At 44.3% G+C, this 15,806-nt stretch overlaps 1 protein-coding gene across 1 annotated transcript in view; it reads left to right on the forward strand.

Annotated features, from left to right (window-relative positions):
- CPPED1 (calcineurin like phosphoesterase domain containing 1) overlaps positions 1 to 15,479 on the forward strand; it is a 121,973-nt gene extending 106,494 nt beyond the window's left edge. The window contains exon 4 of the mRNA XM_047780469.1: positions 15,145 to 15,479. Within this exon, the coding sequence (XP_047636425.1) occupies positions 15,145 to 15,374 (230 nt within the window). The 3' untranslated portion in view covers positions 15,375 to 15,479. The remainder of the gene's footprint in view (positions 1 to 15,144) is intronic.
- Positions 15,480 to 15,806: the final 327 nt, after the last annotated feature.

A 15,806-nucleotide genomic window follows, 5' to 3' on the forward strand; every position in this document is an offset into this window, starting at 1 on the left:
GTCTAATCAGAGCTTTTAGCTGCTGGCCTACGCCACAGCAACACCAGATCTGAGCTGCACCTGCAACCTACACCACAGCTCACAGCAACACCAGATCCTTAGCCCACTGAGCAAGGCCAGGGATCGAACCTGCGTCCTCATGGATACTAGTCAGTTTCGTTTCTGCCAAGCCACGATGGGAACTGCTCAAATGTACTTTTTTAGATGGTATGCTTTTCCCTCATTGCTGGGAGTTGCCCTCCTCTCATTTTTGTAACCAAAGTTTTATTGGATCACAGCCATGCCCAGGTGTTGACACACTTGGTGTAGCTGCTTCTGTGTCACAGAGGAAGGCAGTTGAGTAGTTACGATGGCAGCTGAATAGCTTACAATATTTACTGTCTAGCCCTTTGTGGAAAGGTTTGCAGACCTCAGGTCAATTAAGTTGCAGGTGATCCTCAAAAGAAGGTCCATGAAAATATCCATGAAATGTTAATGGGAATGGAAAAAAAAAAGACTGTACGTATATGTATGACCAGGTCACTTTGCTGTACAACAGGAATTGAAGGAACATTGTAAATCAACTATATTTTACTAAAAATTTTTAAATAGTGTATAGAAAGAAAGCCATGCCTCCTATAATTGAGATGTCTCTGAATATGAGAAAGATAACAAGGGAGTAATTTGGTGCAATAAACCAGCAATACTCAAAAAAAGGAAAGTTAATGGGAGTTTGGGGGATGGGAGGGTTTGGGTCAGTGAAAGACTGAAACCGGAAGGGAGGGGAGGCTTTGAGCACCCCGAGAGAAAGCCAGCCCCCAGCCCAACTGGCTCCTGTCAGGAGACCATTTATTTCCATTTCAGCCAGACTCGGTCCAGCCTCAGGCCGCAGCTGCCGGGCCCTCCAGCTAAGCCAGAATCTGGAACTCCCGGTGCTGCCCAGGGAAGTGAGTTCTTCCATGTTGGATGTCTGGAGAGGATTCCAGAGCCTGGAGAGGAAATCCAGTGCCTGGAGGGGGCCTGTCTGCAGAAGTTTCTGTTGTTGTTTAGCTCCAGCTTCTCCCGATGGGCCCCCACCTCCCGTCCTTTGCTCGTGGTCACCCCTCCCTGACGTGCCCTTAAGCTCCACTTGCCAAGTGTTGTCCTTAAAACCACTGAGCAGACAAACTCCCTAATGTCTCTCTCCGTCTCAGTTTTCCCATCTGCAAAGCCAGGGTAATACCTGCACTTTTTTTTTTTTTTTTTTCAATAGGGAAATCATGAGGATTCGGTGAGTTCAAAACATGGAAAGGGCTCAGAAGCGCGTCTGGCAGATAGTGAGAACTCATTAATGATGCTTATTATTTTCACCACCATAACCATACCCCTCTTTCAAGTCCCAGGTCATGCACCGGCAAAGAACTAGAAGTCGAGGGTGTGTTTGGTCAAAGCCACCCCCTCCAGGAAGCCTTCTTCCGGAGCCCCAGCGCCATCCATGGTCCATGGCACTTCATACCTCTAGGGTGGTAGACAGAAGAGCATCTGCTTCTGAGTCAGTCTGATCTAGATACATGTCCTAGCTCTGTGCCCCTCAGCGAGGCACTTGGCCTCTGTGCCTCCCCCATCATCTGTAAAAGGGAATGATAGCTTCCTCACAGGGGTCCTTATGAGGCTTAACTGAGACAACGCACAGGCTAAAGCGCTCAGCTCAGGCTGAGAGTTCAGTAAATAAAAACACTGCAAAACGTGTTATTTTCACTTTCTGCATTTTATTAGGAAGGTGCTTTACAGGACTACCCAGCTGTAGACTTTCAGCTCTCGATTGCTAGGCATGGTGGGTCTGGTGCCGCAGGGGGCTCCACCAACACCTGGCATCAAGAGGGAGCTCTGCAAATGTTTATTGCTTCAAATTGGCTGAAGAAACGGCATCCTCCCTCGCCCGAGAGCCGTTTCCTTTCCCCACGTTCCCTGGCAGCCCTGGGCCACGGGCACTTAGGCATCTGGAAAGATCCCTGCCAGTGAAATCCTGAATGCAATTATACTGGAATCTGGAACTCCCCCATGGGCAGCTCAAAGCCGTAACTTGATAATGAAGAATGTCGTTCTGAATGAGTCAGGTGGGCCTTCACCCCGACACTGGATCACCAGCTGAGCACCCAGCCCTAGGAAGCATGGGCTTTTCCCCTTGGCCTCATAGCCCTCCGGGGCCACTGGCAGGGACCGTGGTCTCCAGGCCTGCATCTTGGTGGCCTGCTGGAAATTCCTTACCTGCAGGAAGGATTGTTTACACCTGCCTTCTGTATGTTCACAGCACAACCTTCCTTTTTTTTTTTTCTCCTTTTTTTTTTTACAAGTTTCATTTTTTCCTCAGCACTGAGACAGAATAAACTGAGAGTGATTAATGATTTGTGACACAGTTTTCAGTCTTACCGCTGGCAAAGACACAAAGCATGTTCATAAATGTATATTCAAGGGGATAAAAGTCAAAACTGTCCAATTAGAATCTGTTTACACTTTCAAGCCTAAGGAACACCACGGCATTAAGGAAGCTAGTATTTAATACCAAAATTGTACCAGGGCGCCTCCCAGTTTCTGGCTGATTTGAGGCGCGTCTCTGATATTAGAATATTAAATTATATGGAGATTGCATTCCTGTGCTCTGATTGATTTGAAATGAATTTGAATCAGGACAGCTTAAAAATAGCTTTTATAGCGTCTTAATGACTTGATATCATGGAGGAATAAATAGGAAGCTAATGCCATGGGAGACTTCCTGTGTTGATGCAGGGGCCGTCTTTGCTGGGAATTCTTTTTCTGGTGGTAATTTAAGAAGATGCTTGTCGTTTCCTTACAGCAGTTCATAATGCAGAAACAATCTATATGTAATACTCAATTAAGGACCCGTAGAGGCATGTCAGCCACAGATGACTGATGAGCCTCCCGAATGGAAACCCTGCACAACTCTGGAAAACACTGCTAAAATCAATCCCCCGTCAGGCAACCCATGATTTATTAATACATCCCTTACCTCCATTGAGTTGTGAATCAATGGGTCCCCATCAAAAGCTAATAGAAAGCCGAGACGGGTAAAATTTCTTGCCAGTCCTTGTGGCAGGATTGTAACTCAGGCAAGGGCCCACACGTTGTAGGGGCAGCTGGCCGCGTCTGTGTCACCCCCAGCAGAGAGCCGCTGGCCTTGCCCTGGAAGGGTCCCCTGCAGCGGGGGTGGGGTGGGGGATGAGCACCTCCTGTTTCCTGGGTGCACGTTGCCGGCATCCGCCCTCTCCTGCAAACCGTTCTGCCACCTGAGAGACAGGTGTTATTACCTGTCATACAGGTGAGAAAGTTGAGACGTACAAAGGTCAGTGACCTGCCCAAGGTCCCGAGGGACAGAACCCGAGCCTGCAAGCTTGGGCCCTGACCTCCAAGTGCCTGAGTTCTCATCTGGGCCACCCTGTTTTTGAGTGACTTTGCCTTAGTTTCTTTCTTTTTTTTTTTTTAATCACTCAATGAATTTTATTGCATTTATAGTTGTACAGTGATCATCACAACCCAATTTTATAGCTTTTCCATCCCAAACCCCCAGCGCATCCCCCCGCCCTCCAACCCATCTCATTTGGAAACCATAAGTTTTTCAAAGTCTGTGAGTCAGTATCTGTTCTGCCCAGAGAAGTTCATTGTGTCCTTTTTTTTAGATTGCACATGTCAGTGATAACATTTGATGTTGGTGTCTCATTGACTAACTTCACTTATCATGATAATTTCTACGTCCATCCATGTTGCTAAAAATGCCAGTATTTCGTTCCTTTTAAGGGCTGAGTAATATTCCATTATGTATATGTACCACATCTTCTTGATCCACTCCTCTGTCAGTGGACATTTAGGTTGTTTCCATGTCTTGGCTATTGCAAATAGTGCTGCAATGAACATTGGAGTACATGTGTCTTTTCGAGTCATGGTTTTCTCTGGATAGATGCCCAGGAGTGGGGATTGCTGGATCCAGTGGTAGTTCTGTTTTGAGTTTTCTGAGGAATCGCCATACAGTTTTCCACAGTGGTTGCACCAATTTACAATCCCACCAACAGTGTAATAGGGTTCCTTTTTTCTCCACACCCTCTCCAGTCTACTGTTTGTAGACTTTTGGATGCTGGCCATTCTGGCTGGTGTAAGGTGGTACCTCATCATGGTTTTGATTTGCATTTCTCTAATAATGAGTGATGTTGAACATCTTTTCATGTGTTTTTTGGCCATTTGTATGTCTTCTTTGGAGAATTGTCTCTTTAGATCTTCTGCCCATTTTTTGATGGGGTTGTTTGTTTTTTTTGGTGCCTTAGTTTCTTAACTTCTCTGCACCTCAGTTTTTTCATCTGTGAAATGGGCATGTACCTTGGACAAAGGCCAACAGGAGGAATGAGCGAGATGATGAATGAAGAGACCTCCTTCCGAGCCACCCTGGGACCCACTCTGCCTTAGGGTTTGCCCTTACCTGGGACAAGACCAGGAGACATTGTCAGGGCCCAGAACTCCTAGACTTCCTAGGAGGTGGGAAATAGACTCAGATTCCCACTATCAAATACCAGGCTTCTGGCTGTGGTTCCAAGGCCAACCAGGAATATCCCAGAGCCTTGAACTCTGCACAGCACCCAGGAGAATGGACAGTCATTCATATGTCCCCACTTGGAGACAGACTGTAGCCTCCTGTGTGACCATCATCACGTGGTCATTATGTGGTTTCCTGCTTGGGACTCATTGCAATGAGGAGGGAGCAGGGATCTCTCTTACCAGAAGCAGCAAGGTTCTGAACACAGCGTCTCTGCTCCCTGATAGCCTCTTTCTTTCACACTTATTTCTAGTCCTCTCTAGGGATCTTTGCTCATTTAAAAATCCTCATTCAGTCACATTCCCTGTGACTTGGGACATTAGCAGTAAACAGTGAGCCCTAGGGGGCTCAGAACCAGAAATGAATGGGACACACTGATTTGCCAAGAAGCCCCGCTGTGCCACCAAGACCTGCTCTGAAAGGTCTGCCAGTCACTTGAAGGGTCCCCTTCAGTGCCCGTCTCTGCTAATATCAGTAAATATGGGGTGAAATTTATTTTTTATTTTATTTGTTTTTATTTTGCAAAAGTACGTTTTAATTTACGAGAAAAACTCTAGGAAGTTGCCACGGTTGAGAAGAGAATACATTGGGGCAAAGTGCTGATAATATCTTCAGAGATACTATGCACCATTCTACAGGATGGTCAAGTTTCAAGAGAATATACATTATATGGCGTGAAATTTAAACGTAAATGCGGTTTTACAGCTAATTACGGCTAATGCGAGCAACTTTCACAATTGCCCAGCATTCCTTCCAGAAGAATACAGTTTGCAGCTATGAATTAGCCATAAAGAGCCAAATCTCATAAACATAATTTAGCATGCAACAAAATAATAAAATAATACTAAGTGCTTTCCGACTGGCTGTTAGAAGCTCCCCGAGGTGGGTCTAACATGCTCCCGTTTGGGCCTCCGACGGCACGGGCCACAGGGCTGTGAAACCTGGAAGGTGGTGGAGGAAGCAGTCATTTCCGTGCCCGCCCCCCCCCCGCCAATTTACAGCAAGACACCCAAACCAGTGGTTGCAGCTGCAGCTTTACACCTTGGTGTGGCAGCCTTTGTCCCTCCTGTCATGCTTTCCTGGTCCATGTCACCTTGATGTTTATAATCACAAAATCAACTCATTATCACTGCAGACATGACAGTAATAAAAACGTAAAGGAGTTCCCCATTGTGGCTCAGCAGTAACGAACCCGACCATTATCCATGAGGACGCAGGTTCAATCCCTGGCCCCCCTCAGTGGGTTAAGGATCCAGCATTGGCATGAGCAGTGGTGTAGGTCGCAGATGCAGCTGGGATCCTTAGTTGCTGTGGCTGTGGTGTAGGCTGGCAGGACAGAGAAAGCCAATGCCCTCCCTCCCCCCCCTTCCCCATAATCCCCCACCACCACCAAGGCCCTGAAATCACTGGTGTCTAGTTCGTGTCTGTTTCTCTCCTATTCAGTTAAGGATAAAAACACAAACACACACACCATCTTTATTCAGACATTATTTATCTTTATTTTACAAAAACAGGATCACACAACACTGTTTTGACATCTTGCTATTCATACTTCATATTTGGTGCCTTTCAATGGCAGTACATGAAAACCTCTCTCTTTTAAAAATACGTGTACTCTGATCTATCCAGTCTCCTGTAAATGAACATTGCAGATCATGCCTCAGTGAACACTGTATATTTATGCCCACAGACACAACACACCTACGTCTGCGGACTCTTCTCTGGGTGTTTCTGAAGGATAAGTTTATATGAAAATGTTGATTGGTGTTGGGTCAACACACAGTAAAATGCGAGAACCTAGTAACACCTGATTACCCTCTGAAATGAGTTGTGTGTTTGCATCCTCGCAACAGGAAATGGAAATAGCTGTTTCTCCCCACCCTTGGCTGTTTGAGGTAGGGAGGCCCTGGTCACTTCCTTCCCACCCCTACCTGTGCACCTCAGCTGGCTGACAGCCACATCTGCCCACAAGTGGGTCTCAGGTCCTGCCACACGAGAGTGGCTGTAGCTCCAGAACTCTGTTCAAAGTCTCCTGGAACCCTGCTGCTGTAAACACTTGGAGCATATTTCTTCCACAGCTTTTGGAATCATTGTCAAATGCAGAACAGTTCCTCCACCACGGGGATCCCTCCTGCTGCCCTCTGTGGCCACACCCAGTCCCAGCCCCCCTCGTGCCTGTCCCTATCTGCTAGCAACCCTGTCTCTAATTTTGTCACTTCAGAATGTTATGGGAGGAGTTCCCGTCGTGGCTCAGTGGTTAGTGAATCCGATTAGGAACCATGAGGTTGCAGGTTCGATCCCTGGCCTTGAGCTGTGGTGTAGGTCTCAGACAAGGCTTGGATCCCACATTTCTGTGGCTGTGGTGTAGACTGGCAGCTGTAGCTCTGATTTGACCCCTAGCCTGGGAACTTCCATATGCTGTGGGTGCAGCCATTAAAAAAAGCAAAAAAACCCAAAAAAACAGAAGAATGTTATGTCAAGAGAATCATAGAGTGTGGAACCCTCTGAGTTGGCTTTTTTTTTTTTTAACTAGCATAATGTCCCTGTTAGCCATTCAAGGCATTGCATGTTGCGTGAATCACTAATTGATGCCTTGTTATTGGTGAATAGTATTCCATGGTGTGGATATATCAGAGTTTAGTCATTCACCCACTGAAGGATGTTAAGGTTGTGTCCAGTTTCTGACAGTCACAAAACAAAGCTGCTGTGAACTCTGCATACAGAGTTTAGAGTGAATATAAATTTTCATTCCTCTGGATACATATCCAAGAGTTCCATTCCTAGGTCCTCTGGTAAGTGCATGATCAGTTGTGTAAGCAACTGCCAGACTCTTTTTCTAAATGCCATCTGACTTTACATTCCCATCAGCACCATAGGAACCATCCAGTTCCTCTGCACCAACATTTGGTGTTAGAAACATTGAGAATTTGTTCTAGTTGTGATTTTTTTTCCCTCTTTGCTGATTGAAATCTATATATTACATTTCAGTTCTTTTGGAAATTATCCATATTTTTTGGGAAAGGCTTAAGTTTCAGAACAATTTTAGATTTACATAAAAATTACAAAGATAGGAGGTCCTGTTGTGGTGCCACAGAAACGAATCCAAATAGTATTCATGAGGATGCGGCTTTGAACCCTTGGCCCCACTCAGTGGTTCGGGATCCAGTGTTGCCATGAGCTGTGGTGTAGGTTGCAGACGAGGCTCGGATCCAGCGTTGCTGTGACTGTGGTGTAGGCTGACAGCTGTAGCTCCAACTTGACTCCATATGCCACAGGTGCGGCCCTAAAAAGAAAAAAAAAAAATTAAAGATAATACAGGAGTTCCCATTGTGGCTCAGCGGAAACCAATCTGACTAGCATCCATGAGGGCGCAGGTTCGATCCCTAGCCTTGCTCAGTGGGTTAAGGATCTGGCATTTCTGTGAGCTAAGCTGTAGGTCACAGATGCGCCTTGGATCCATCATTGCTGTCGCTGTGGTGTAGGCCAGCAACTACAGCTCCAATTTAATGCCTAACCTGGGAACCTCCATATGCTCTAAAAAGACAAAAAATAATAATAACAAGATAATACAGAGAATTCCCTATGCCTGGTACCCAGCTTCCCAACATTATCTTACGCCAGCTAGTACGGTACATTTGCTACAATTAATGAAGCAATGCTGATACATTTTTATTAACTAAAGTCCGTAATTAGATTCTCTTACCTTTTACCTAATGTCCTTTTTCTGCTCCAGGTTCTCATCTAGTATACCGTATTACATGTAGTTACCCTATCTCCTAAGACCCCTCTTGGTTGTGACCATTTTCAGACTTGCCATGTTTTCGATAACATTGACAGTTTTGAGAAGTATTGGTCTGGTATTTTATAGACTATCTCTTGGGATCTGTCTTATGTTTTTCTCATGAAGGAATTGTGGGCTTGAAAGACTACACAGGTCAGTTGGGTCTTTTGCTGGGTGATGGTAGGGTCCTGTGTCCACAGCATCCAAAAATTCCCAGGTCAAGGATTGAACTTGCACCACTACAGTAACAGAGCCACAGCAGTGACGGCATGGGGTCCTTAACCCACTGAGCCACAAGGGAACTCTCCAATGCCACTTGATTCACAATCATATCAACCTCTCATCACTGTTTCTCCACGGTAAAGTTTTTTTTTTTTTAAACCCCTCTTTATACTTTACTCTTTGGAAGGAAGTCACCGTGCACAGCCCATACCTAAGGGGTGAGGAATTACACTCCACCTCCTTGAAGGAGGCATATCTCCATAAATTATTTGTTACTCTGTATGGGGTGTTTTTCTCTCTCCCCCACATTTATGTATTTATTCAGTCATTTATTTGTATTAGTAAGGAACCATGGAATTTTTTTTTTTTTTGGTCTTTTTGCCTTTTCTAGAGCCACTCCCGTGGCATATGGAAGTTCCCAGGCTAGGGGTCTAATCAGAGCTATAGCCACCAGCCTATGCCAGAGCCACAGCAATGCAGGATCCGAGCCACGTCTATGACGTACACCACAGCTCACGGCCACGCCAGATCCTTAACCCACTGAGCAAGGGCAGGGACCGAACCCACAACCTCATGGTTCCTAGTCGGATTCATTAACCACTGAGCCACGATGGGAATTCTGGAACCATGGATTTTTTAAAAATACGTTTCCTGCCCTCAGTGTTACAGTAGCCATTTCTCCAAGGATCTGTAGTTCCTTTTGTTGGAGAATAGAATTAGAAACCAAGATGTGGATGCTGGGTGTGCTCACTGCTCATGTGTGTCCAAGCTCTTAGGAAAACCTGGCAGAGCTAGGAAGCATGTGTCTGTCTACTAGCCTGTGTACATACATATCTATAAATGTTTTCAGATGTCAGGAGGGTTTCAATATTAGGCTGGACACGAGTTCAACCTGATGTCTCCACATCTAATCCATTACCACATGGATCATTCTAGCCTCCTCCCTTTCCCATACAGGTTTTTTTTTTTGGTGAGGGGGGGGTTACATTAAAAAAATTCACATTCCATACAATTTACTCCAAAATTCAGTGGTCTTCATACATTCACAATGTTGTGCAACCATTGCCACTGTCTATATCCGGACCATTTTTACCATTCCACCAAGAATCCTGTGCTCACTAGCAGTCACTCCCCACTCCCTCTTTCTACTCCTCCTCCAGCAACCACTAACATACTTCCTTTCCCTATGGATCTGCCCATTCTGGACATTTCTTATAAATGGAGTCATATAATATGTGGCCTTTTGCATCTTTTTTAACTTATTAGCATAATGTTTAGTATAATGTTTTTAGAAGTGGTAAACTCCTAGCCTTTATTTGTCCAGAAATCTATTATTTTCACCCTGAAACTTGAATGATAGTTTAGCTAAATATAAAATTTAAGGTTCAGTAATTCCTGTTGTGGCTCAGCAGAAACAAATCTGACTAGGAACCATGAGGTTGCGGGTTTGATTCCTGGCCTTGGCTCAGTGGGTTAAGGATCTGGCATTACTGTGAGTTGTGGTGTAGGTCACAGATATGGCTTGGATCTGGCATTGCTGTGACTGTGGCTGTGGCCGGCAGCTATAGCTCTGATTAGAGCCCTAGCCTGGGAACCTCCATATGCCATGGATACAGCCCTGAAAATCAAACAAACAACAACAACAAAAAAATTTAAGGTTCAGAGTTCTTGTTGTAGTTTAGTGGTAACAAACCCAACTAGTATCCATGAGGATTAGGAAACAAGTTTGATCCCTCACCTCACTCAGTGGGTTAAGGATCCAGCATTGCTGTGGATGCAGCTCACAGATGCAGCTCAGATCTTACAATGCTGCAGCTATGGAGTAGGCCAGCAGCTGCAGCTCCAATTTGACTCCTAGCCTGGGGACTTCCATATGCCATGGGTGCAGCCCTAAAAAAAAATAAAAGATAAAATTTAAGGTTCATAGTTACTTGCCCTCAGCATTTTGAAGATATTGCCTTTGATTCTTTTATTGCTGACATGCTTGCTACCTGTCTAACTGTCATTCCTTCATATTTTTGCCATGATATCTTTTTGAGATTTTTCTTTTCGGTACTCCATAATTTTACCATGATATATGGCATTATGAATGGACTTTTATTTATTTACTTAGTACTTTTCATTTGAAAACCCATATGTTCCTCTTTTTTGGAAAATTCCCAGCTATTATTTCTTCAAGTTATTCTTACTATTATTGCCTCCTTTCTTCTCTTCTGTCTCCTCCTAAGCATCCATTGATATCTCTTAACCCATTCTTTGGGTTCTTTGAAATGCTTATTCGTTTTGCATAATTATGTCTGGGTCTCTGTGATGTTTTCTGATTCAGCACCTCAATTCTACCTTTTATGTCTATGAACTCCCTGTGTGATGAGTGTCTAGTTGAGGGTTTATCCTATTTATTGAGAATTTTGTTTTGAAACTTTTTTTTTTCCCACTGTACAGCAAAGGGATCAAGTTATCCTTACATGTATACATTACATTTACATTTTTTTTCCCCCACCCTTTCTTCTGTTGCAACATGAGTATCTAGACAAAGTTCTCAATGCTATTCAGCAGGATCTCCTTGTAAATCTATTCTAAGTTGTGTCTGATAAGCCCAAGCTCCCGATCCCTCCCACTCCCTCCCCCTCCCATCAGGCAGCCACAAGTCTCTTCTCCAAGTCCATGATTTTCTTTTCTGAGAAGATGTTCATTTGTGCTGGATATTACATTCCAGTTATAAGTGATATCATATGGTATTTGTCTTTGTCTTTCTGGCTCATTTCACTCAGGATGAGATTCTCTAGTTCCATCCATGTTGCTACAAATGGCATGATGTCATTCTTTTTTATGGCTGAGTAGTATTCCATTGTGTATATATATACCACATCTTCCAAATCCAATCATCTGTCGATGGACATTTGGGTTGTTTCCATGTCCTGGCTATTGTGAATAGTGCTGCAATGAACATGCGGGTGCATGTGTCTCTTTTAAGTAGAGTTTTGTCCGGATAGATGCCCAAGAGTGGGATTGCTGGGTCATATGGAAGTTCTATGTATAGATTTCTAAGGTATCTCCAGACTGTTCTCCATAGTGGCTGTACCAGTTGACATTCCCACCAACAGTGCAGGAGGGTTCCCTTTTCTCCACAGCCCCTCCAGCACTTGTTATTTGTGGATTTATTAATGATGGCCATTCTGACTGGTGTGAGGTGGTATCTCATGGTAGTTTTGATTTGCATTTCTCTTATGATCAGCCATGTTGAGCATTTTTTCATGTGTTTGCTGGCCATCTGTGTATCTTCTTTGGAGAAATGTCTATTCAGGTCTTTTTGCCCATTTTTCCATTGCTTGATTGGCTTTTTTGCTGTTGTGTTGTATAAGTTGTTTATATATTCTAGAGATTAAGCCCTTGTCGGTTGCATCATTTGAAACTCTTTTCTCCCATTCTGTAAGTTGTCTTTTTGTTTTCTTTTGGGTTTCCTTTGCTGTGCAAAAGCTTTTCAGTTTGATGAGGTCCCATGGGTTTATTTTTGCTCTAATTTCTTTTTTTTTTTTTATCTTTTTTGTCTTTGTTGTTGTTGTTGTTGTTGTTGTTGCTATTTCTTGGGCCGCTCCCGCGGCATATGGAGGTTCCCAGGCTAGGGGTTGAATCGGACCTGTAGCCACCGGCCTACGCCAGAGTCACAGCAACGCGGGATCCGAGCCGCGTCTGCAACCTACACCACAGCTCACGGCAACGCCGGATCGTTAACCCACTGAGCAAGGGCAGGGACCGAACCCGCAACCTCATGGTTCCTAGTCGGATTCGTTAACCACTGCGCCACGACGGGAACTCCTATTTTTTCCTCTAATTTCTATTGCTTTGGGAGACTGACCTGAGAAAATATTCATGATGCTGATGTCAGAGAGTGTTTTGCCTATGTTTTCTTCTAGGAGTTTGATGGTGTCCTGTCGTATATTGAAGTCTTTCAGCCATTTGGAGTTTGTTTTTGTGCATGGTGTGAGGGTGTGTTCTAGTTTCATTGCTTTGCATGCAGCTGTCCAGGTTTCCCAGCAATGCTTGCTGAATAGACTTTCTTTTTCCCATTTGATGTTCTTGCCTCCCTTGTCAAAGATTAATTGACCATAGGTGTCAGGGTTTATTTCCGGGTTCTCTATTCTGTTCCATTGGTCTGTCTGTCTGTTTTGATCCCAGTACCACACTGTTTTGATGACTGTGACTTTGTAGTATTTCTTGAAGTCTGGGAGAGTTATGCCTCCTGCTTGGTTTTTGTTTGTTTTGAAACTTTAACTGTTGTTACATCTTCTATGTCCACCATTTCTAAATTTTCATTACCAACTATTGTTGTTTCATTCATGCCTGTTTTGTTTCATAATGTTTTATTCTTTTTTATGGATATTAGTTCTTTATTGGGGATATTTGATATCCTCAACATTTATTTTAAAAATTTTTCAGACAGTTTTATATCGCTTATTTCACCTGAAGTGAATTCACGTTACTGAGTTTGTAGACTGTCTTGCTTAATAGCATGAGGTTTTCACAGGTGGTAGAATTTTTTATTTCAGGTTTAATTTGAATAAGAGGTTATTTTTTTGAATTTCGTTTTTCCCTCACTTTTTTCTTTCTTTTTTTCTTCTTTTTCTTTTTAGGGCCACACCTGCGGCACATGGAAATTCCCAGGCTAGGACTCTAGTTGGAGCTACAGCTGCCAGCCTCCATGAGAGCCACGGCAATGCAGGATCCTAGCCATATCTGCAGCCTACACCACAGCTCACAGCAATGCTGGATCTTTAACCCACTGAGCGAAGCCAGGGATCAAACCCGCATTCACACGGATACTAGTCAGATTCTTAACCTGCTGAGTCCCCATAGGAACTCCTCCCTCACTTTCTCTCTTGATGCACTTCTCCCTGTCTAGAGGTTTTGGTCACTTCCAGATGGCCCCCATCTGGGGCCAGGCCTTATAATAGTGCTTTAGAGTCCTGGCCCCATAGTCATCCTGGGAAAAGATGTTACAGGTTTTATTTATGTATTGTCTTTTTTTTTTTTTTTTTTAGGGCCACACTCATGGCATACGGAGGTTCTCAGGCTAGGGGTCTAATCGGAGCTGTTGCTCCTGGCCTATGCCAGAGCCACAACAATGCCAAATCCAAGCTGCATCTGTGACCTACACCGTAGCTCATGGCAACGCCAGATCCTTAACCCACTGAGCGAGGCCAGGGATTGAACCCACAACCTCATCGTTCCTAGTCAGATTCATTTCCGCTGCACCATGACGGGAACTCCTGTTACAGGTTTTAGACTTGAGCCTGTGTGCATCCTTCCTTCCTAGACCCATGGGTGGCTATATGCCTTCACCCAGGAGACAGATCCTACCAGCACATGAAAACCAATGATGAAGCATTAAGGAATTACGTTGATAAAGAGACATTATTACAGTTTAGTTATACAGACTCACCATTAAATAAATTATATTCAGAAGCAACGGTAACAAAGACTCATACTCAGCCCTTAGCAGTTTCTCATTATCTTGCTCCGTATCACTCTCGCCCTTGCTCTGTGGTTGCTCTCGTATCTGTGTGGTGGAAACACCGCATGTCGGGGTGCTTCCACTTCTGCTTCAGTGACATTGCACTGGTCATTTGAAATCAGCCACCCTGAGAGTGTTTATGCCATGGACTATAAACATTACAAATCAGGTTTGGTTTTGTTTTTTTTTTCCTGAGGTGCTTGTTAACCACCCCAGCCCACCACCCTGCTCCAGGGCAGCGGGCAACAGTAGTTTCCTTCAAGCTCCTCCCATAAACGCAGGTCTCAGCGCCACTCCTGTTTCAACCCAGGAGCTGGGCTTTATTTCCTCGTCTCAGAGAAAGTGCTTTCAGTCTCAGTTATAAGAGCTCAACTCCAGGAACATTGTAACCCCACTCATTGCTCTGCATTCCTGCTTTTTTGTTTTGTTTTTTGTTTCTTGTCGGTAGAGCTCTTGGCTTTGGTTTTGTAGCTACTTCTGTCGTTTGGTTTTCTTGTTTGTATCTTATCCATCATGTCTAAGTTTACAGAGAGGGGGATGCATTAAATGTTGAACATGCTGTGCTATCTTGATTAGAACTCCATAAGCATTTTTCGTAGACGAACGCCCTCTCTGCTATGATTGTTGTTGTTTTTGGTTTTTTTGTTTGTTTTTGTTTTGTTTTGGCCACAGCATACTGTGGCTTGATGTGGGATCTCAGTATCCAGACCAGGGATTGAACCCAGGCCACAGTGGTGAAAAGTGCCAAATCCTAACCCGTAGACCACCAGGGAGCTCCCTCCTATAATGGTTTATATTGGCTTCAAAATATTTCCTTCATCTCTCTCAAAGTCATTCACCTTATCACCCTCTTTCTCCTTGTTCCCTGTACCGGTTATGACAAACAGGTTAATCAAGCATCATGAGTTATCCTTGAAATGATTTTGGATAGGCTGCCTTATTTGTTACATACTGAATAATATTATGCGTTTTCTATAATAATAGGCTGTTGTTCTCTGAAGAAACCCTGGGAGCCCCAAGTGACCTAAATGGAAATCTTGACACCCTAATGTTCTTCTCCCTTCCCTGCAGGGGTCAAAGCCGTGTTCTCAGGCCACTACCATAGGAATGCTGGGGGCACTTACCAGAACCTCGACATGGTGGTATCATCAGCCATCGGATGCCAACTGGGCAGAGATAGCCACGGGCTCCGCGTCGTGGTGGTCACTGCCGAGGACATCGTCCACCGATACTACAGTTTAGATGAGCTGAGTGAGAAGGGAATAGATGACGATCTGCTGGATTTGATGAAGGAGAAGTGATTGCCGATTATGACTTGCTCACGTTTCCCTTCTGCTGTTCATTTCAGATACAGCAGCTGCACACAACCCCTTATTGAAATAAAGTCTACCAGGAAAATTTGTGAATTGATGTCCTTTGGCTTAAATCAGAGGGCTGGGACCTATCCTAAATGATACTCGAAATAAAACTACCCTCCCTTTTAAAAAGCGGCATGGCCAGAAAGAATAAATGATATTAGTAGACTGTCTCTGCATGGGTGATTGGACATGTTCTCCTAATGATGTGTTTCTCAAGTCTGCTCTGAATTAGATGGCTTTCTGGTCCCATGTAGCAAACCTCTCCGTGTCAGCTTCCAGCACGACTTGCTATACAAGAGCCATCTCTGATGAGGATTCCTTGAGCAAACTGCATCTGATTATATAGTAAGTTGTGGCCACAACTCCCAAAGTGGG

This window comes from Phacochoerus africanus, chromosome 5, assembly GCF_016906955.1.
Source record: "Phacochoerus africanus isolate WHEZ1 chromosome 5, ROS_Pafr_v1, whole genome shotgun sequence".
Lineage (NCBI taxonomy): Eukaryota > Metazoa > Chordata > Mammalia > Artiodactyla > Suidae > Phacochoerus > Phacochoerus africanus.